This window comes from Myodes glareolus, chromosome 7 (assembly GCF_982192425.1).
Source record: "Myodes glareolus chromosome 7, mMyoGla1.1, whole genome shotgun sequence".
NCBI classification, from domain to species: Eukaryota; Metazoa; Chordata; class Mammalia; order Rodentia; family Cricetidae; genus Myodes; species Myodes glareolus.
In genome coordinates this window covers 51,476,567-51,499,811 of record NC_142032.1, presented here as the reverse complement: position 1 = coordinate 51,499,811, position 23,245 = coordinate 51,476,567, and the positions used below count along the sequence as shown (strand labels likewise).

The window sequence follows — 23,245 nt, the reverse complement described above, 5'->3', positions numbered from 1 at the left end:
GTAAAAAGCCCCAAGGCAAAACATAGATGAAGAGAAACAGGTTAAATTAAGTTGTAGGAGCTAGTGGGACAAGCATAAGCTAAGGCTGAGCATTCATAACTAATAATAAGTATCTGTGTCTTTATTTCGGAGCTGGTTGGTGGCCCAGAGAAAGCCTGATACACACCTTTGTGCACACATAAGTCAGAATAAGGTCCTCTTTCTGTAGACTGTATACTTTAATCAAGGTGGGATTCTGGAGGGTTCTAGGGGCCCTAATAAAGAGCCTCCTAATTCTCAGCACTTGTTAGTGGCACTGGTGGAATTTTTGGTCCCTTGCTGCATCTTGGTACTGACTCCTACTGCAGCAGTTTGACGGAATGCTTAGGCATGCTTTGTTCCACACGCTGCGGTGATTCTCGGGAAACCCAAGGCTTCTAGGCTCATCTCCCACCAGTGTTCCATAGTGGAGCCAGAAGGCAGGAGGGAGCCCCTTCTTGGTCCTTGGGTCTCTTTGAATGACTGGGCAGCAGTGCTTTGAAATCCATGGATCTTGTCATGATTTTTCTAGAGCTGGCCAGCAGATGTCACTTCTAACTCAAAGCCAAACATTGGGAAATGACATTCTCCTGTAGCACCCACAAACTCTACAGCTTCTCCTCTCACCAAGCTTAGGAGAGAAGAGCAACTCAAAGGCCACCTTCCCAGGGTAGGATGCCTCGTGTGAGAAGCTAGTCTCCCTTTGTAAATGCAGCTCAGAGTGAAAAGGTGCCTATCTTTGCTCTCGGGATCTCTTGGACAAGGTGCCATAGACTGAGTGACTAAGAACGATGGAAATATACCATCTCACTCTTCTAGATCAAGATGTTATCAGCATCAGGCTCCCTGTGGACACTGTGATATATGTGTTCTGAAGGCCACATGCATCCCAGGATAGCTATGAGTTTGGCCCAATGTATTTATAGCCAACAATGCCATGTTGCAATTTTCAAAAGTTGGACACTTTGCTAGAAGGCCCCTTTCTATCCCTCTTTATGGCTTCTGATGTTTTCCTGCTGATCTTGGCGTTTCTTGACTAGTAGATACATTATCTCCATCTTTCCCTTTCCATGTGTCCTACGTGTCTTCCCGTAATCTTCCTTCCCTGCTTGTCTCTGTGTCCAAATCCCCACTTTTAAAAGAGAACCTGCCACAGTGGCTTAGGTTTTACCCTTATGATATTTTTACTTCATTCCATTCCATTTTTCCCCTGTGGTTTTTCAAGACAGGTTTTCTCTGTGAAACAGCCTTGGCTGTCATGGAATTCCCTTTGTAGACCAGGCTGGCTTGAGATTCAGAGATTTGCCTGCCTTTGCCTCCCGAGTCCTGGGATTAAAGGCATGTGTCACCACTGCCTGGCTAAGATTTTATTTTTATTAAAATTATTTATTTGAAGGGCCTTTTATCCCAGTGCTGGGAAGGCAAAACAGGTGGATATCTGTGAATATAAGTCCAACCTGCTCTACATGCTAAGTTCTAGGCCAGATAGGACTATACAGTGAGACTTTGTCTGAAAGACAAAGCAAAATTATTCCGTTTGTACATTCGGTACATGCGGGGGGCATCCTGACCAGCAGGAATGAACGCCACCAAAAACGAGAATTCCTTCCCTGGTCACGTCTTTATTTGGAGCATTCCCTTGAGGAAAATTGGGGGAAGGGAAGATAGAGCAGGGACGAGAGAAAGCTTAGAGAGAGAGCGTTGAGCCCAGAGGCAGCTGCTTTTAAGCGATGGAGAGGCTTGAACGCTGTCCTGATTGGTCAATGCCATTCTGCTGTTCTGAGCATGTGCAAGCAAGGGTGCAGGCAAGGGTGCTCAGCCCCACATGGCTGAGCCAGGTATGGACTTGTATACCTCCAAACTGCAGGACCACCTGTGCCTCCAGGTGGCTCCCAACATCTCCCTCTTCTCTTGTTAATAAGAGCAATAAGGCAAAACTATTTTCCAATCTGGTCCCCACCTCACTTGGGCTAGCAGGTAGCACACCAATCAAAGACATACAGCACTTCCACCTAGACACAGCATGCCAAGGATATCTCTGCTCCCACCCATTCCTAAGGAAGGAAAAGGCAAAATAGAGTCAGTCAGAAAATTGTTAAGAGATAAGAGGTTGCACAAGGTGTTGCTCAAGTCGATGGTGTGAAACAGCTGCTCTTGGCACCGCTCAGAAGGTCATCTCTGCTGCCTCCACATGAATCTTCCACAGCAGGACACTCAGCATCCACTGGGTCATCTCTCTTCTTTATTTCTCTTGTCAGTCTTGCTGGCATCCAGATGTATGTCAGCATTCCTAGAAAAACATAAACAAAACTCTCCTCCCAAATTAACATTTAAGAGTACTAAAAACTCTCAGTGTAAAAATTCAGCACAATCAGTACTGGAAGTAGGCTGGTTTTGAACTTAGAGACTTGCATGTCTCCGTTTCAAAGAGCAAATCTTGTTTGCCTATACCAGCAAAATTTTGAATTAAAAATTAAGTGTAAAGAATGCAAGAGAAATCCTTTCTCTGGGGGAAGCTGTCACTGGTAGTCCCCCTCTATTGTTTAACACCAAAACAGTTGTCACTGGGAATTGAACTCATGACCTTTAGAAGAGCAGGCAGTGCTCTTAACCTCTGAGCCATCTCTCCAGCTCCGCCATCTCTCCAGCCCCCCTATTCAGATGGAAAAACCTCTAGGTAGCATTGTTTTATTCCACCCGTTGCCTCAGGCAAAAGGTAATGGTAACCAGGTTGACGCGCCTTTATTATGATAATTAGGACCAGTTCTTTGAGGGAGAATGGGCGTAGACCATCAATCTGACTACTTCCTGCTGACAAAGGGACGTTGTTTGGGAGATAAATGTTTTTATCTGACTAAATTTTTGGCGACAAATGTTTTTATCTGACTGAATTCTTGGCGGCTGTGGCTGTGAGCGGCGGGGGCAGCAGCAGACAGCGGCGGTTGCCCCGCCTCTGAGGCCCATTGTGGCGCGCTCCGCATGGCCTGAAGGCATGGCCCCGCCCCCGGGCCGTGCACGGGCTCTCCGGTTTATCCTGTATCTGCAAACTGTGCACCCTGCCTCGCCTCAGGCAATGAACTCGCACCGCAGGCCGTGAGTCTTTTCCAAGCTCCGGCGAGGGGGGGCATCCGCCCACCCGTGGAGGGCCCGGTTAGGGCCGCGGGGGCCCCAGTCTCAGGCCTTTCCAGGGGCCGGGGAGTGACGAGCACTTAGTACGTGGCCCCGCCAGTGAGCTTCCTCCGCCCGCCCATGTTGCTATGGAAACGCGGTTTTTCGCAGAGCCTGTGCTGGGATTAAAGGCGTGCGCCACCACCGCCGGCTACTTCCTCAATCAAAGTTAAAGTTTTCTGTACGTGAGAGCCAGAGACTGAGCTCTCTTATCAAAATTAGGCGAAAATCACCTCAAAAACTGTGTGGCTCTTTAAGAACAGGGAAGGCAGTCTTCAAGCATGATCAAACTCGCCTCCCTACGAGACTGTTGCCTCCAGTCTCTAACAGCGAGTACGCAGGTGGACGGAGAGGGAGCGGAAGCCGCGGTCTCCTCATAGTCCCACCTTAGTTACCTCACCTTTTTTGCTGCTGTTCACACTCCTCCTGCACTGAACTTAAGGAATTTTTCTTCCCCGTTGCTTTCTGTACCTTCTTTCAGATACCTTAACTTTGATTTTTTTTGTATTTTCTTTTCTTTTTAGGCCTATACTTTTTTTTTTATTCTTTTTTCCTCCTCCTTTCTGGAGGATTAACTGACGTCACTCACCGCTCCACGTTTTCAGAGTTCTGAAATTCACGGCTCTCTGTGTCCTGGTGTCTGATTTTGGCTTTTTCTCCCGGGCTTTCAGCATGTTGCTGGGCGCTTCCTTCTCAGGGTCCCCCGGCGTAGTTGTCAGGGTCCCTTGGCGTCCCGGGGTTTCGAGCACCAGTTGCGGGGGGCCATCCTGACCAGCAGGAATGAACGCCACCAAAAACGAGAATTCCTTCCCTGGTCACGTCTTTATTTGGAGCATTCCCTTGAGGAAAATTGGGGGAAGGGAAGATAGAGCAGGGACGAGAGAAAGCTTAGAGAGAGAGCGTTGAGCCCAGAGGCAGCTGCTTTTAAGCGGTGGAGAGGCTTGAACGCTGTCCTGATTGGTCAATGCCATTCTGCTGTTCTGAGCATGTGCAAGCAAGGGTGCAGGCAAGGGTGCTCAGCCCCACATGGCTGAGCCAGGTATACCTCCAAACTGCAGGACCACCTGTGCCTCCAGGTGGCTCCCAACAGGTACACATGTGGAGGACAGAAGACAACTTGTAGGAGTTCTTTCATTCTACCATGTGGGTTCCAAGGATCAAACTCAGGTAGTCAAACTCAGCATTAGGTACCTTGATCTGCTGAGCCATCTTGCTGGCCCCAGACTTTATTTCTAATTAAGGCCATATTCTGAGATACCAGGTGCTAAAACAACATCTGCTTTCCTTTTATTGAGGGACACAAGCCTATAACAGTCTCTTCCAGAAAGTGTTAAGAGACTTTTTTTTGGGGTGGGGAGCGGGGGCTTAAAATACTATAAATGGGCTCTGGTTACCAGTATTGGGAAATAGGAAACATTCCTTCTGGCTTTCTGAATCACCATGGTTACAATAATGAGAACTAATGGTTGCTACTGTCAGCCTGTTGAAGGAGCGCTATGAATTAGCTATGCGCTCTTCTAAGCTGTTTTAGTGACATCATGTAACTCTCCCTGCTACTCTGTGGGCTAGGGACCACTCTGCCCCATAGGCAAGCCAGCAGATCATAGACAAGCTAGAGTCTTGCTTTCTGCTACAGCAACACTATGCCTCTTCCAAGGCTAGAATTTTCTTCTCTGCAGTGAAGGGATCTCACTGTTTTCCATCGACTGAGATAAAAATGAGAGTCACCTCTACTTCCCTTCATGATCCAAATCTTAGGGGTATAAGAGGTTGGTAATCTACAGTGGCTGTGTTGGTTTGAATAAGAAGGGCCTCCATAGGTTCATATATTGAATGCTTAGGGAGTGGTACTATTTGAACGGATCAGGAAGTACATATAGTCTTGTTGGAGAAGTGAGTCACTGGGGGTGCACTTTGAGCTTTCAAAAACCCAAGCCAGGCCCAATGGATCTCTCTCCCTGCTGCTCAGGATCTGGATATAGCTCCTTCTCCAGCACCATGTCTGCCTGCATCCTGCAGCATGCTATCATGCTGACAATGTACTAAAACTCTGAAACTGTAAGCCAGCCCCAGTCAAATGCTTTCTTTTGTAAGAGCTGTCACGGTCATGGTATCTCTTCACAGCAATTGAACATTGACAAGACAGTGGGGAAGGAACCAACTTGTGATCGAATTGCACCCTTTATTAAGGAGCTAGGAAAAGGTGAGGACTGTCAAGGGTATCCTTAGAGTGCATTTCCCGCGAGGTGTCTTGGAAAACCAATCACAGGGCTCTACACATCATTCTGAGCTTTCGCTTGGTTTTGTGGGGAGCCTTCAGAGACTTCTAGTTCATGTGGAGTTGGGGTTTCGGATAGGGATTCTGAAGATGAGAAACCTAGGGGAAGTTGAGTGACAGCAAATCAGTAATTAGTGTCATCTTGAAGAGAGAAATCTTGCTCTGAGTTATCGAGTTAAAACTAAACTAAACAACAGCTGCCCAAACATGAAAGCCTGAATCACGGAGAGCTGAAATTCTGGAACGACAGCATTTGCTGTGTTCTGAGGGAGGCGTCAATGGGATGCAGGACCCATGGACTTAAGGCATATGAGGCATTTGATTAGTTTGCTTTCGGATAGACTATGTAGCCCAAGTTGCCCTGGAATGTATGATCCTTCTGCGTTGGCCTCCTAAATGCTGGAGTATACATGTATGCATCGTATTCACCTCACAGGTTTCTGGGAATTGTAGTAACCCCATTGCCCCGTGCAGTACTCCTTTGGAAAGGTCTTTAACCTTCGGCTATATTCTGGGGGCTCCATCAGCTTTAGATGTCTTGGATGCCATGCAGAAGGCATCCTATGTTGGCTAATCTTAATGGTTAACTTGACACAACCTACTATCACCTGGGAAGAGACTTTCAGTTGAGGAGTTATCTAGATTGGGTTGGTATGTGGGCATGTCTGTGGGGATTGCACTGATTATTAAATGTGGTGGAAATACCCACTATGAATGTGGGGGACACCATGTCATGAGCCAGGCCTTGGACCGGCTGAGATCAGCAAGCATATAAGGCTCCATACTTTTATTCTTTCTCTGGCTCTGAGTGTGGATGTGGTACTTTAAGCTCCTGCCTTGACTTCCCCACAATAGTGGACTGCATCCTGTAATTACAAGCAATGAAAACTCTTTTCTCAAGTTTCTTTGGGGGCAGGGTAGTTCACCACAGCAACAGAAATCGAGGCTAGAACATATCCAAGGGAGATGGTATTATTATTGTTTTCCTGAGCAAAAGTTTTGTTCTCTTTGTGTGTGTCCTTTAAAGGATTTAAAGAACATTATGCTGAGTAAGGGCACACAAAAATCCCCCTAAAATGTGAATATTTAAGAAACCATCTCTTAATCTACTGGAATTGAGGTTAAATATTCAAAGCTATGTTCAATAACTCTTGAGTGGAATGGGAACTATAAATAAAGATTGAGTAATCTATAGTCCTGGTTGCCTGAGAAAACTGATTATAAAACAACATATAACCTTTCTGGTTGTCTGTCAAACTTATCTTCCTTTATGTAATCTGCATTTTTTGTTTGTTTTGTCTTTTTGAGACAGGGTTTCTCTGTGTTGCTTTGGTGCCTGTCCTGGAACTATCTCTTGTAGACCAGGCAGGCCTTGAACTCACAGAGGTCTGCCTGCCTCTGCCTCCCAAGTGCTAAGATTAAAGGCCTGTGTCACCACCGCCCAGCTGTATTTTGCGATGTTTACATTTAGATATGCATCACTTGGCTGGTCTGTTGGAACACTCCATTAATTATCCTTGTCTAATGCCTTGTTTCCTTTTCTGGTTTCTCTTTCTCCTTCTAGAATGACCTGGAAATTGGAGGGTTCTCTCAAAATCACCCTGCCACTATGATTTATCTAACCCTTTTATTGTGTGGAGGATTTGAATTTATTTTTACCCCAGGGTATTACTTTTATTATCTCACATTAAGCTTAGTTTTTAAAGCCATTTTTAATTTTTTTTCCTTTTTTAAAGATAGGGTTTCCCTGTGTAACAGCCCTAGCTGTCCTGGAACTAGCTCTTATAGACCAGGCTGGCCTTGAACTCACAGAGATCCACCTGCCTCTGACTCCCAAGGACTGGGAGTAAAGGCATGTGCCACCAACACCAAGCTAGTTTTTTTTAATAGCAGAAAAGTGTGTTTTTAATTTGAGATTTTAAAAATATTCTCTTTATAGCTACAAATGTTCTAACACTTCTTTAAAAATATCTTATGCTCCTTTCTTCCTTCCTCCCCTCACTCTTTTTATTTATTAATTATTATCTTTTCATTCATTCCTCCCCTCCTCCCATTCCCCTCCCGCTCCCCCACTCACCCTCCTCCCTCCCCTTCCCTTCTTAAGAGAAGGCAGGGAACCCTGCCCTGGGGGAAGTTCAAGGCCCTCCCTCCTACATCTAGGCCTAGAAAGCTTTGCATCCAAATAGACTAGGGTCCCAAAAAGCCAGTACATGCAGTAGAAACAAGTCCCAGTGCCTTTCTCAATGGCTTCTCAGTCAGCCCCCATTGTCAGCCACATTCAGAGAGTCCGGTTTGATTGCAAGCTCATTCAGTCCCAGTCCAGCTGGATTTGGTGAGCTCCTATTAGAACAGGCACACTGTCTCAATGGGTGGACCAACCCCTTGCGGTCCAGACTTCCTTGCTCATCTTCTCCCTCCTTCTGTTCTTCAACTGGACCTTGAGATCTCAGTCCGTTGCTCTGATGAGGGTCTCTGTCTCTATCTCCATCCACTGCGGGACAAAGATTCTATGGCTGGTGGGAATGCAAACTTGTGCAACCACTTTGGAAATCAGTGTGGCAGTTTTTCAGGAAATTGGGAATCAGTCTACCTCAGGAAACAGCAATACCACTCTTGGGAATATACCCAAGAGATTCCCAATCATACTACAAAAGCATTTGTTCAACTATGTTCATAGCAACATTATTTGTAATAGCCAGAACCTGGAAACAACCTAGATGCCCCTCAATGGAAGAATGGATAAAGAAAGTGTGGAATATATACACGTTAGAGTACTACTCAGTTGTAAAAAATAATGACATCTTGAATTTTGCATACAAATGGATGGAAATAGAAAACATTATCCTGAGTGAGATAACACAGACCCAAAAAGATGAATATGGTATGTACTCACTCATTAGTGGACTCTAGCCATAAACAAAGGACATTAAGCCTATAGTTTGCAAGCCTAGAGAAGCCAAATAACAAGGTGAACCCAAAGAAAAACATATATAGATCCTCCTGGAAACTGGAAGCAAACAAGATTGCTGGGCAAAAGTTGGGAGCATGGGGCTGGGGCTGGAGTTAGGGTTGGGGGAAGGGGAGAGGGGGAGAGAAGGGAGAAAGGAAAGACTGGGGAGAGCTTGGGGGAGTGGGAGGGCGGAGATGGAGGAAAGGCGGATATAGGAGCAGGGAAGAAGATATCTACATTAAGGGAGCCATTTTAGGGTTGGCAAGAGACTTGGCTCTAGAGGGGATCCCAGGTGTCCACGGGGATGTCCCCAGCTAGGTCCTTGGGCAGCAGTATAGAGTGTGACTGAACTGTCCTTGCCCCACTATCACACTGATGATTGTCTTGAATATCACCTCCCCTTACTCTTCTCATTTTGTGATCCTTATAATGCACATTTTGGCACTCCCAATGGTATTTCCCAGGTGTCTGATGCTCTGTTCATTTTTTTTGCATTTGTTTTCATTCTTTGCCTCTGATGATAATTGAAACTGACCTACCTTCAAGTTGCTGTTTTTTTCTTCCTGTTCAAATCTTGTTGTATTAAAAATTTCCAATTTGCTGTTGCAATTTTCTGTTCTTGGATTCTGATCAGTTTTTGGTATCTTTATTTTATTTTAGGTTAGACATTGCTATGCTTTATATTTTTTGAAGATTGTTTTTATTCTTTTTTGAAAATTGAAAATAGAGTCTTCTTTCATACAATACATCCTGACCACAATTTCCCCTCCCTCCATTCCCCCCAGATCCACTCCACCCTATTTCTCTTCAGAATTGAGCACTTCTCCAAGAGATGACAACCTGTTAGAATGACCAAGATCAATAACCGGTCACATGACAGGTCATGCTGGTGAGAATGTGGAGCAAGGGGAACACTCCTCCATTGCTGGCGGGAGCAAAAACTTGTGTAACCACATGGAAATCAATACGGTGGTTCCTCAGAAAATTGGGAGTCAAATCTACCTCAAGACCCAGTTCATTTTGTTCTTTTGATCAACGTTTAAAAGAGCTGAATGAAAACTTTCATGTTTGAGTCTAGGGCTTAGGCTTCCCCGGGAAAAGGATTGGTTGACTTACTTTTCCCCATTTGTGAAGAGTATGCTTTCCCATTTATTTACATATCTCAGAATAGTTTGGTTGAAAGTTGCATAGGTAAAGTGGCAAAGTGAGCTAATGATTGGGTATAGATTTCCTTAACTGCCTCGAGCCAACAAAATTCTCAGTGTTTGTTGTTGAAGGCCTTTCTTTCTTCCTTCCTTCCTTCCTTCCTTCCTTCCTTCCTTCCTTCCTTCCTTTTTTCCTTCCTTCCTTCCTCCTTCCCTTCTTCTCTCCTTCCCTCCCTCCCTCCCTTCCTCCCTCCTTCCCTTTCTTTATTTCTTTCTTTCTTTCTTTCTTTCTTTCTTTCTTTCTTTCTTTCTTTCTTTCTTTCTCTTCAGGCCCCTATGGGGACCAGAGGTTGATGCCGCCATGTTGTTCTCCACCTTATTTGTCTGCACATATTCTTCACACAGGTTTCTCACTGAATTTGACACTTGATGTCTCATTTTAGACTGGTGGACCAGCTATCTCTGTCTCCCTCAGGGAGGGTCACAGACGCCTGCTCCCGCACCCACCTTTCTCGCATGTGAGTTGGGACTAGAATTCAGGCTGCCATGTTTGTGCATCAGGTACCTTACCCTCTGAGTCATCCCCCTGCTCTCCATTACTCACATTCATCCCAGAGTTTGGGTCGATGGAATGCCATTCTGAACAAGTCGACGATGATGATTGTAATGACCAGCTCTGAGATGGTACATACGATGGAGATCTGCAGAAGCATCATGCCAGCCATCTGGAGTAGAAAAGAGAAATCCCTCATGTGAGTAAATCCTCCAAGAACGGAGAGAAAAGCATTGATGGCTCAGAATATATCATTTGCCCTTTTAGCTCCAAACAGCTACAGCTATTTCAAGTTAGTTGCTTCGTTATCTATGCAGGATTCACTTGCTAAATGCTTCAATTCTGTTATCAGCTTCCCAACTTTTACTGCTGCTTTACACTTGATGAGTCTGGGAAGTAGAGGAAATAGAGCAGCATACAGCTTGCTAAGTAACTTCCTTTTTCTCAGTCCCTATTGGTGGGGCTGATCATAGGATCTGTGCTTTATGCTGTTCTATTTAATATATTCTGTTTTCTTTACTATGTTCTGTTCTAAGTAGTGTTGCTGCATGAATTTGATGAAGCTATTCTCTCTCAGCTCATGGGAAGAGTGAGAATTTACCTAGTGGAATGGACCATTCTGTTCGAAACAATCAGATTCTTTTGGGTTCCATCTTTTTTTCCCCCAGAATGAATTGTGTTTAGAACAGCTTATTCTTTTTTCAACAGCTGATTCTTTGTCTGGCTTCCAGTAGGGTAGCATTTGTTATATTGTATATTTTAAAAAGGCAGATGGGCTTAACCCATTAAAAGAGGTGTGCTGGCTAGTTTATGTCAGCTTGACACAAGCTAGAGTCATTGGAGGGAACCTCAATTGAGAAAATACTTCTGTAAGATTGGCTGTAAACAAGTCTGTATAATATTTTCTTAATTAATACTGATGTGGAAGGACCCAGATCACTGAGTGTGGGACTACTTGGGACAGGTGGTCATGGGTTCTATAAGAAAACAGACTGAATAAACCATGGGGAACAAGCCAGTAAGCAATATTCCACCATGGCCTCTGCATCAGCTCCTGCCTCCAGGTTCCTGGACTCTTTGAGTTCCTGTCCTGACTTCCTTTGATGATAAACAGTGATGTAGAAATGTAAACCAAATAAACCCTTTCCTCTCCAAGCTGCTTCTGGTCATGGTGTTTCATCACACCCATAGCAACCGTGACTAAAACAGTCAGTGTTAGTAAATTCATTGACGAGAATTTCCAAGGCAATAATCAACCATGACTCTGACAGCTCTGTGTGAATTCTTGGGTCTTAGCTCAGTTGTTTGAACGGTGTGTCTTGTATTAGTTGGAATAAAACACTGGAGAAGTAGACAGCAATCTACTGGCCTCCTGTGCTAGTTCCCCAAATGTGTTGTAATAAAGAAGCACCATAACATGAATGTCTTCTACAATAGAAATTAATTGTCTCCTAGTTCTAGAGGCTAAAAAATCCAATGTATTGGTGTGACCATGCTCCTTCTAGACACTCTGAAGGAGTGTACTTCACTCTTCAGATTCTGGAAGTCCCCTGAATTACAGCAGCACCATTCCCATGAGTCTTTATATTCATGTGGCCATCTTCCTCATGCACCAACTTTCCTTTTTAGAAGAACACTAGTGATATGGTCTGCCCTTCTCCAATATGACTTCAGTTAACTTAATAAATCATTACTATAATGGTTCCATTCACTGAACTTCACAATTGCACGTACATAAAAATACAATTCAACTTATAATTATTTGCCTCCAGCCCCTTCAAGCTCATGTTCTTTCCATGTGTAAAATATGTTCGTCTCATCTCAACATCTCTCCAAATGGTAACAGCATAAATTCTGAGTCCAAAATCTCCCAAATATTATCAAGCCAAGAAGCCGAAATCCTCCTTGAAATCAGTTGTAGGAGAAACGCATACTGCAGCTTAGTAGTGGGTAAAATTTCTCTGCAGCTGTGGACTCATGGAGTCAGAAAACATGTCATCTAATGCCAAGACAGACCCAGAGTGGAGCGGACAGAGGACACACTCCCAAAGTGGAAAACTAAAAGGGGGAAAAGCTCACAGGGTCTATATAAGCTCCACAACCTAGTGGAGCTACATTTTGGTAGGTTTAAAAGGCCTGACAATAATTCTCAGTAGCCTTGTCCTCTGGTCTTTTGGGGACTGTCTTTGCCCACTGAGCCAGTGACCCTACTCTCCTAGCCCCTGGGCAGTGACTTCATTTATTTAGCTGCTGTTATCTTAGCCTATCTTAGACCAAAAATGAAAACATTTTGTTAAGTTTCCTCCTCTCGTTTCCTAGTTTTCTTTCTTGTTCATGTAGTTATGGTGATTTTTATCATTTTTATGCTTATGCATTTATTTCTGATTTACTTTCCCACACAACGAGACTATGTGGCTATTTAAATTTTCTCTGAGATAGATATCTCATTGATTTGGTACTATTTAAGTTTCATTTCCCAATGATGATAGATATGACTTCATCCCATAAATAAATGTGTTATAGGAGTCAAAAGGCCAGAACTTTGCTGTGAGATGGTATCTTCTGGACATGACAGGGAGGGAAGCTGTACCCACGAAATCTCAACAATATGGTTACCCGAAAAGACCTGCAAAATGACAATACTGGCTGATATGCCAGGGAAGATGGAGGAAATTTCCCAAGCCCAACTCCTGACAGGCAGCCAATAGGTGCTGAGGGAGGGAAAATCAGTTTTCTCCAGGGATGTACCCTTGATAGGTTATCCAATGGCAAATGGTCAGCCCTAAGTATATGTGCACATGAGTAACACTAAATAGACTCAATAGTTTATAAATAATAATGACTGTGGGAAAAGAGGTCATGAAGCCAAGAGAAAGAAGAGAAGAAAGGAACTGGAATAAGAGGTGGGGGTAGCAATGATGTAAATACAGTGTGCTCATGTATGAAACCCTCAAAGATGAATTGTTTCTCGAGATAGGGATCTTGATGTGTCACTCAGGTTGCCTTCAGTCTCAGCTCTTTCTGCTATTATTTGGTGAGTCTGTCTTTGTGTGACGATAACAGCTTTACTAATGACTTCAGAAATTCTCTGCTCTTTTCTAGCCATTATGTGGTCTCTAGATTTTCTTAGCAATTTCAAAACTGTTGTTTTTTTAATCCATACATATCTAGAGCAATCTCATTGTATCTCATAATAAGTTTTTATTTATAGCTAACACTTTTACTGAGTTATCATTAAAATTAGTACTTACATTTGACCAAATGTAATGCTTTCCCAGTGCTTCAAAAGCTGGAAACTCAACGGCAAATATAATTATTCCAATAATAGCCACGAAGATACTTATGGTGTTCATTACAATTCCTAACACAAGCTGCAATACGTAAAAAGAAAACGAAAAGGTCATGGATAAAAGAAAGAGAATTAAAACACTATTGTGTGTGTGTGTGTGTGTGTGTGTGTGTACACATGGGTATTCTCTGTCTTCCATATCACCCTAGACATAGTGGGGTTACAGGTGAGGTACTGTGTCTAGCTTACATTGGTTCCGGGAATTTGAGCTCAGGTCTCTATGTTTGTGCAAGGAACATTGTACCCACACAACCATCTCCCTACCTCTTATGTACTAAAGACAACTTGTAAAAGCCTATTTTTGGCAAGCTTATTAAGAGTAGTAGCTATCAAGACGCGACCCCAATCTTGTCTAGAAGTTAGTTACATAAAAGGGTTTTATTTCACAAGAGGCATGTGTGTGCTCATCAGGGTATCACTACGCAATACCTGCAGTGTGCTAAGCATCAGAAGCTTACAATAGGAACTGGACAGGTTTCTCGGCATTTAAGAGCATTGGCTGTTCTCAGAGGACCCAGGTTTAATTCCCAGCACCTACAGTGCAGCTCATAACTATCTGTAACTCCAATGTTGTGCCAGGGGATCTGATGCACTCTGAGGGCACTGTGCACACATGGTGCACAGACATGCATGCAGACAAAACACCCATCTACATAAAAAGTAAAATGGAAAAAAGAGCGGCTTAGAATAATGATCGCGGGGAGAAAATTATATTCTGGTTGTAATGTAACGAAATTTAATAAGTACCATGATATTGACACATTTCAGTCTCAGAACTCGCCAGGCTTATTCCTGCCACTTCACTACTTAAGCCCTTTTAGTGGTTCCAAACTTCTGTTGAAACAACCACCAAACTCTTTTCAGAGGCACTGCGGACACTGCATGAGCTATGAAGGAAGGGTGTCTCTTTGAGAAGGAGCTGAAGGAGTTGTATGTGTTTTGTATACATGTGTGAGAGACTGCTGCATGTTAGAAAGACGTGCTTGTGGTAATGGGAAGAGGGAATGACTTACGACCGCCAACAAAGGACTTTCGGGACACAGGAATGCCAGGTTGTTTAGCAGGGCGTCCTCTTCATATTTTAGGGACTTTCTTCTTTAGCTATTCTACCAATTTTGTACTAGGATACACAAACGTGTGTGTGTGTGTGTGTGTGTGTGTGTGTGTGTGTGTGTGTGTGTACATGTGCCTGAACGTGCGGGTGGTGTGCATGTGGAAGCCTGAGGCCGAGGCTGGGTATCATCCACCCTTGATCACTCTTCCATCTTATTCCCTGAGGCATGATCTCCCAGTCAAACCCAGAGCTCACTGATCTGGTTGCTTTGGGGATTCTCTGTCTTCTGGGGCTGCAATGGCAGGTGAGGCACCATGCCCACATGGCATTTATATAGATAGGTTCTGGGTATCTGAACTCTGCTCCCACATTAGTTAAGCAAAGGGCTTTAATTAACCAGCATGTCATCTCCTTAGTGCTCCTCACATTAGCTTAAGTTGTTGTGAAGGAAACTTTGCAGTCTTCTGCCGTGGAAACCAGGAGACCCCACTTGATTCAGTTTCTAGCCATGGCTTGCACAGTGAAATACTTCGTCTACGGATTAAGAATCTACATCCTATCTGACACCGTGGCACATGTCTTTAATCCCAGCACTCAGGAGGCAGAGGCAGACAGATCTCTTGATTCAAGGTCAGGCTGATCTACAAAGAGTTTCAGGATAGCCAGGCTATACGGGGAAACTTTGTCTTGATGGAAACCTCCTTCCCTCCAAGAAGAAGATCGTTTAGGAAAGGTACTAAGCTTGTCTGATTATAAATACGCAGTGCTGAGGTGTAACATGAGGGGCTGTCTGTTGGGGGTTTTCTGTCCTGTCTGGCCCCCCAGCTGTTTAGTCTATAAGTTATAAAGCTGATTGGCCCATTAGGTTAGGCTTTTTATTAGCTAACTCTTACATCTTGATTAACCCATTTTTCTGGTCTATGTTAGCCATGTGGCTCAGTACCTTTTTCAGTGGGGCAGCTCACATCCTGCTGCTTCGGAGATCTGGGCAGGAGAGGGAGGAATCAGCTTCCTTCTGCCCAGAATACTCCTGTTCTCCTTACATCATTTCCACTTTCTGTCTGGTTTTCCTGCCTACACCTCCTGCCTGGCCAATCAGCGTTTTATTTAAAATATGATTGACATATATCTAAAATATGATTGAGAATACAGACAATTCTTCTGCATCACTGAGGTGTGATATCAATTGCTTCTAGAGAAGGAACCAGGCTGGTTCTGCATAGGAAAGAGACTTGGGCCTTTCTCCTTGAGGCAGTATGGAGGGGAAAGAGGCATCCAGAGATGTTTGGGTTTCCAAAAAGCTGCAGGTAGATTGTGGCTTAGAAATTGCAGTCAGGCTTTCCACTCTCTATGTTTCCAGAGAAAAATCCAATGTGCCTGGTGAGTTTTCTGAAAATCAGTCAATGGGCTGCATTTGCTTCTGCTTGTTACCACGATTGCTGCACAGAAAATTAAGACTTCATATAAAGGCAGAAACTGAGTATGAGCTGGCACTGGGTCAGGAACTTGCAAAACCTTAAGAGGGCTGCCAGGGTTTTGTGGTCAGCTGCGCCATTGCTCTGGAAGAGTAGCAGCAGATATTTAGCCCTGTGCACACTTGCTTGCAGACACTTTGGGGTCATCAGGAAGGAAGGAAGATGATATTAACAGTGACTGTCTAGGTTATGGTAAAAGTTAAAAAGGTAAGAAGCCCAAACCCTGGTTCACCACAATCATAGTTGCCGAGTTCCTTCTCAGCAAAGTGGCCTCTCATGCCACAGTTCTCTTGGGGGAAAAAGAGGAAGATAGGTTGTTTAGCTGAAATAGCAAACAATGTTTTTTTTTTGTGGTATTTCTTAATTATACATTATATATATTTTCTTTTTTTCTTTCTTTCTTTATTAAAAATTTTCACCTACTCCCCTTCTCCCAATACCCTCCCACTCTCTCTCCCTCTCCCCTCCCTCTCCTGTCCTAAGAACAGTCAGGATTTCCTGCCCTGTGGGAAGTCCAAGGTCCTCCCCCCTCCCTCCAGGTCTAGGAAGGTGAGCATCCAAAGAGACTAGGCTCCCACAAGGTCAGTCCATGTCGTAAAATCAAAACTCAGTGCCATTGTCCTTGGCTTCAGCCCTCATTGTCAGCCACATTCAGAGAGTCCAGTTTGATCAAATGCTCCACCAGTCCCAGTCCAGCTGGCCTTGATGAGCTCTCATTAGATCAGTCCCATTGTCTCAGTGGGTGGACACACCCCTTGCCTTCCTGACTTCCTTGCTCATGTTCTCCCTCCTTCTGCTCCTCATTTGGACCTTGGGAGCTCAGTCCAGTGGTCCAGTGTGGGTCTCTGTCTCTATCTCCATCCATCGCCAGATGAAGGTTCTATGATGATATGCAAGATATTCATCAGTGTGGCTATAGAATAGGGCCAGTTCAGGCACCCTCTCCTCTGCTGCCCACGGAACTAGTCGGGAAAAATCCCTTATCCTCTGGGATATTGAAAGTTGACAAGATCGTCAGGCAAAAGTTGGGATCGGGGGGTGGGGGTGGATTGGGGGAAGGGGAGATGGGGAGAGAGAAGGGAGGAGGGGAGGATTGGGGAGAGCTTGGGGGAATGGGATAATTGAGATGGAGGAAGGGTGGATATGGGAGCAGGGAAGAAGTTATCCTAACCAAGGGAGCCATTTTAGGGTTGGCTAGAGTCTTGGCTCTAGAGGGGTTCCCAGGTGTCCAAGGGGATTTCCCCAACAAAGTTTTTAGCTTGCTAGTGTTATCCATGTTTGCTCAGATCAGTAGGATGCACAGTGAAGCATTTGCTCAGGGTCACACAGCTAACACGGTGTCTTCAGAACCTGAATCCATGTATGTGAGCTTCCAGAGCTGTAACTAATCACCAACCACCGGGGGCTGGCGGAGGCGGGGAGGGAAGTTCAAAATGAGCAGGGGACTGTTCCTCGTTGGAGGTGTCCTGGCAGTAGTCCACGGACCTGGTTTCCAGAAGAAAACACTCTTTCCAGGGGTTGTTCTTTTCTCACCCTCTTCTTAGCAGCCCCAACCTTTTCTCAACTTGACATAAACTGGAGCCATCTGACGAAAGAACCTCACGTGAAAGAGTGCCGCCATCAGATTTTCCTCTAGGCAAGTCTGTAGGACAGTCTCTTGATTAATGATTGATGTGGGAGGGACAGGCACGTGACAGGATGGCCGGTGCCACCCCAGGGCAGCTGGTCCTGGGTTGTAGAAGGAAGTGGGGTGAGAAAACCACAAGAAACGAGCCAGTGAGTGGCATTCCACTCTGGTCTCTGCTTCAATTCCCACCTCTAGGTTCCTGCCAGGAGTTCTCTCAGTGATGGAGTGTGACCTAAGAGTTATAAGATGAAATAGACCCTTTCCTTCCCACGTAGCTTTTGGTCATGGTGTTTTATCACAGCTGTAGAAACCTAATTAAGGCACCGACTAAATTACCTGCAAACTTCCCCTAACTTCCCTTTCTCTCCTTTGAGAGTTTTGCTTTATGATTGATACTCCCTTTAGATGCCAAATATGGGTTCGTTCCACGAGGACTTTCTCACCTCTCTCCTTATTTGCTCATTAGGCACCCCTTTCCCATACTCCCACATAAGACACATTAAGGTAGCTGGGTGGTGGTGGCGCACGCCTTTACTCTCAGCACTTGGAAGGTAGAGGCAGGCAGATCTCTGTGAGTTTGAGGCCAACCTGTTCTACAAGACCTAGTTCCAGGACAGGCTCCAAAGCTACAGAGAAATCTTGTCTCGAAATCCGCCCCCCCACCCCAATAAAGATCACTTATCAAAAAAGTTGATTTATTAAAAAAAAGACACATTGAGGTGCATTTTTAAAAGTTAAGTGATATTTTTCATCTGAGCATTTGGAAGAGGTCCCCCACCCCGCCACAATGTCTCAGAATCATCAATATCTCTTTCTATTTACGCTATGTAACACTTAGACTTTGGGGTATGTACTGCTTTCCCACATACCTGACCTGCTGAAACATCACCCTGGATTACACTGCTGGATCCTGAGTTGATGAACTGCGGGTAGAAATAAGTATTGAAACACCCATGCTCAGGATGCTCCGTCCCCCCAACAGATTCTCTCCCTAATACCAGTGTTGTTCTGATGTTTAAAGTATCCCTGGATTTTAAGAAAGTGGCATTGAAATGAAAAAAAACTCTATTTTGTTCTAAGGATTCCCTAACAAAAAAAAAATTCTACCTTTTCTCTGTTAGAGAGATGAAAAGACATTTAAAAGATGCTTATCATTCATGAGATCAGCATGTAGGTGATGGCACTCAGGAATTTCTCGGTAGTTTTACGAGGGGCAAATAGTGGATCCTTGGCTTGCTTCGACGGTCAGTTAGCAAGTCAATGGCCTGAAGTATTATAAACTAAGACGGCTAGCCCAGCAGGTCTCATTCACAGGAGCCCTCCTTCTCATGGTATTCTAGGGGAAAGCCCCATCACTGCAAAATGGTTTCAGAAAACAATTCATCAAATGAATTTATTTTGCTTTATTTATTTATAGCTGGTTTTCTCAAGCACTGTGCTGTCTGTGACCTACTGAAACTAGTTGAAAGTGTGGCTATTTGTGGATTATTCGGAATTAACTCTTTTTCCTGTGGTATGTCTTCCATTTGTCTGCAGTGCTTACAAAAATGACAAATATTCTAAGAAGGATATCAAGACTCTCCCAACCCAGGAGGATGCAATCTGTTATGAAAGCAGAGGCACCGTTGCTGTGGGATAATGCTCTTGCACACTGTAAAGATTTGTCAGTTGTTCTGGCTTAATAAATGCTAGGCAGGAAGTATAGGTGGGGCAACCAGACTAGGAGAATTCTGGGTAGAGGAAAGGAAGAGGTGCAGTTGTCAGTCAAATGCAGAGGAAGCAAGATGAGAATGCTGTACTGAGAAAAAGTACCAAGCCATGTGGCTAAACATAGACAAGAATTATATGTTAATTTAAGTTGTAAAAGCTAGTTAGTAATAAGCCTGAGTATTAGGCCAAACAGTTTATAATTAATATAAGCCTCTGTGTGTTCATTTGGAACTGAATGACTGCAGGACTGGGTGGGAAAGAAACTTCCGTCTACAGACCTTAACTTGGTCTAAAGAAAACCCTGACATTTTATTGTGATGCACTCTGTCAGAGTTACTTAAACTTTGCAGAACTTGTCTTCCTCATTTGTAAAGTGGAATATGAAGAGCTACTTCACTTGATCCTTGTGAAAATTGGTAAAATGAGCTTGAAGTGCCATTGGGAAATGCATAATGCAGTGATAGACACATATTGAATATTATTTGCGGTTAATTTCTTCTATAGACTTCCTGTTTATGTCTTGGGTTTAGGATTTTTTTTTCTAGACACTTTGCAATTGGAGACTCCTTGTACCATTCCAGTTTAAGTTGTTGTTCCTTACTATATACACCTCTTTCCAGAATGTTGTCAGTTTTGTAATGCCTTCAGAGCTGAACCCTCTGAGGAAGTGTCTACCAATCAGGGAAGTGAATGTCAGACCCCTGCTGAGTGAAATGACTACTTGTTTGCCTCAGAACTTTCCACGAAGCTCAGAGACTGGGCTCTACTCAGACCTCTGCTCCTTTATAGCTCCTTCTTGGTAGAGGAAAATAAGAAGGCAGGGAAGGATTTCCTGAAATCTGTGCTCTGTAAAGAAACTCACCCTTAGATTAAGATTGCTGCTTCTGGAGGCTTGCTATCATGGGGAAGTCAGTTGTGACACTAGGCCACACGACTTTTACATACATGACCCCCCATCAACAAATTTCTTCTGGATTGACTGCGTCTGTGAACTAAGATAGTTAAGGGAAAATCTAGCTTTGGGCTTCCCTCAGTTTAATTACTTTAAATTGGGGATGCTCCTAGTGGGCAATTTGATAAACACACCAAAGAAATTATTAGAATATCCACTTTAGGAATCTCTATTTAATTTCCCTCCATTCCTCTTGGGTCCCCAGGGCTCATCTTTTTTTTTCTCTTATGTAATTTTTCCAAAAATCACCCCTAATTCTGTAGGCATTAAACTCTTGCTTTTGGGTTTTCAACCTGAGGAAAAAAAAAGGCCTTCTAGTCGTTATATAATCAGCCATGTCCTTTGCGAGTCTTCTGAATAATAATCCTTTGATAGCTTTTCTACTTGTACATCCCGACCTCTTGAGACACTTAGCAGAACATGAGATAAATGCAAAAACCAACTTCTCCAGGCTCAAATGAGCACTGAAAATCAGTGACTGAGTCTAGTATACCAGTGACCACCACATACTTTAACTGATCAACTAAAACCAAATAAAGAGAAATCGGTAATGCCATAGTTTACTCACAAATGATCCAGACACAAACAGGTAAACGATGGCAATTGTCATAAGGACAGGACCGACACTGTGTTTCGCATCTTCTAGGTGGTACAAAAAGAGCCAGAGAGACCCCAGTGCAGTGTGAATTAGGCCAAACATTATTTGTGCAGCCTGTGGGAAAAGAAAGCCAGTGTTACTCTTCAAGGTGAATCTACTCAGGGTGGTTTCAGCGTGTGGCTGAGAAGCCTTTAATATGTTTAGTTGGCTAAGCATATTATTATATTAGTATAATTAGTATTAGTATATTAGTCAAGAGTCTCCAGAGAAGAACATTCAGTAAGATGCTGATTCTGGTCTCTGCAGGATATTGATGTAGTCATGGAGACCCCAGACACCATTCCACTGTGCTGTCAAGCCCTTTGCTTCAGGATGGTGAGTGTTCACGATCTCTGAGTGCTGAAGGAATTATACGTCAGCCAGGAGCCCGGGTAGAGACTGTTGTGGCAGTCACTGTTGAGTGCTTTGGATCTTCTTTGCTCGAACCAGAAGGATTTTATTTAATAGCAGCCTCCAAGTATAATTATTTTGATTGTGTAGGTGACTCCAGTTAAGTGAAAAGCAGAAGCCTATTGATCTGTCTTTCACAGAAGGATGTTAATGGCTAAAGGGAGGACTACTGATCGTGGCATCTGAAAGTCTTTTCTGAGTACTGATCTCCTTCCTAGGCACGGTCTTTAGGCAGACTCTAGCCTGAAGATCTATCTATCTCATGCTCTTATCCCACAAAACCAGCTAGGGATTTTTGGCTTCTCCTTTTTCTCTTCTCTTCTTGACTGGACTTGAACTTTGGCTTCCCTTGTCCTACCCCTTCCCACATCCAGTGTTGACCTTTGCCACTGGAGAATAAATTAGTCTAGGCCTTGTTTTAAAAATTGTATTCACATAGTCCGAAAGCTAAGGATCTATGGAACAGTGATGAAGATGGAGAAGGGGTGGGTTTATACTGTGATAGTTCATTTTTAGTCTACTTGAAACTGGAGTCATTGGAGAAGAGGTAACCTCAGCTGAGAAAGTTCCCCGGCACACCAGCCTGTAGGGCAGCACATGGGGCATTTTCTTGACTTATGATTGATGTAGAGAGACCACTTCTGATCAGGTAGTCCTCGGGTATATAAGAAAGTGGATTGATTGGTAGCGGCACACACTTTTAATTCGAGCACTCGGGAGGCAGATGCAGATGGATCTCTGTGAGTTCAAGGCCAACCTGCTCTACAAAGCAAATTCCAGGATGGCCAGAGCTGTTCCACAGAGAAACCCTGTCTCAAAAAAACAAAACAAAATAAAACAAGAAAGAAAGCAGGTGGATAAAAATGTGAAGAACAATCCAGTAAGCAGCATTCCTCCATGACCTCTGCTTCAGCTCTTGCCTCTAAATTCCCTACCTTGGCTTCTTCTGCTAATGGACTGTAACCTACAAGCCAAACAAACCCTTTCCTCCCCAAGTTGCTTTTTGTCTTGTTGTTATTCTTTTCCCCTGAAGCAACAGAAAGCAAGCAAGCTAAGGCATGTAACCACCGCACAAGCCATCCTCTCTACTTGATTGCTCAAAGCCTTCTCTACTGAGAGTGCCCTTTGCTGAGGGCTGGCTTGATATGCAAATATGTTTAATTTTCTTTTGCTTATCTGGAGATTTATTTCAAACAGTGCTTTCCTAGTGTCTTTCCTAGTTCCTGTGGAAAAAAAATCTGACAGAAGCACCTTTGCAGAGAAGAGGTTTTTTTTTGTACAACAGTTCAAAGGTACAGTCCATCATGGTGGGAAAGTCGAGCAAACAGGAATATGAAGCAGCTGGCCACATTTTAACCATGGTCAAGAAGCAGAGAGATAAATGCTTGCTTTGCTCAGTCCTCTTTCTCCGTTTATACAGTACAAAATTCACAGTGGCCACGTCTTCCTTTACAATTGTTATAATCAAGATAATCTCCTGCAGACACACTCAAACGTCCCCCTCCCTGAGGATCCCTTAGTCTGTCAAGCTGACAATTAAGACTGTCGCATCTTGAGTTTATCAGTCTCGTTTCCTCCAAGCCCCTGATCAGCTAACCAAACCATAGAACTTGTAGCAGTGGGCTAGCATTTGATCACACATCTTGCCATTTCTCCTATACAAAAAAGCAAGCAAGTATAGCATTTGAAATTATGCATCTTGGCAAGGTTTTCTGTCACATTTCTCCTTCGGGGGTACCCCAGTCAGGGGCTGTAGTACTGCAGCTATCTACTTTTGGGAGGTTCTTGGATATCAGGCATAACCATTTGTAAACCAAGGTTTAATTACATTTTCCTAGTTTAACTGATAATAGGGCCTCCAGGCCTTAGATAGAGGCTGGATAAGAGGAGGCAGTAAGAGCGCTGGGTGTTTGGGCTG

General features: G+C 43.9%; 1 protein-coding gene, 1 long non-coding RNA gene and 1 pseudogene across 4 annotated transcripts in view; all 3 read right to left on the bottom strand.

The window, feature by feature from the left end:
- The window catches only part of LOC125415969 (uncharacterized), a 49,771-nt gene that overhangs the window by 9,846 nt on the left and 16,680 nt on the right, over window positions 1-23,245 (bottom strand). The window contains exons 3-7 of one of the 3 annotated variants that reach the window (XM_085693633.2): window positions 20,848-20,991; window positions 18,487-18,540; window positions 13,364-13,483; window positions 10,164-10,284; window positions 5,349-5,563 (exon numbers count right to left, since the gene is read on the bottom strand). In XM_085693633.2, the coding sequence (XP_085549759.1) occupies window positions 5,460-5,563; window positions 10,164-10,284; window positions 13,364-13,483; window positions 18,487-18,540; window positions 20,848-20,991 (543 nt within the window). In that variant the 3' untranslated portion in view covers window positions 5,349-5,459. Of the gene's footprint in view, window positions 1-5,348; window positions 5,564-10,163; window positions 10,285-13,363; window positions 13,484-18,486; window positions 18,541-20,847; window positions 20,992-23,245 lie in introns of those variants that run through there. The other 2 variants (XM_085693634.2, XM_085693635.1) reach the window with 2 other exon arrangements.
- LOC148121411 (uncharacterized) lies at window positions 1,621-4,208 on the bottom strand. The gene is made up of 2 exons (XR_015738375.1): window positions 2,031-4,208; window positions 1,621-1,978 (listed from the first exon to the last, which is right to left on the bottom strand). It is a non-coding gene; the product is annotated as an uncharacterized LOC148121411 (long non-coding RNA).
- On the bottom strand, window positions 3,037-3,262 carry LOC148121412 (Nuclear RNase P; annotated as a pseudogene).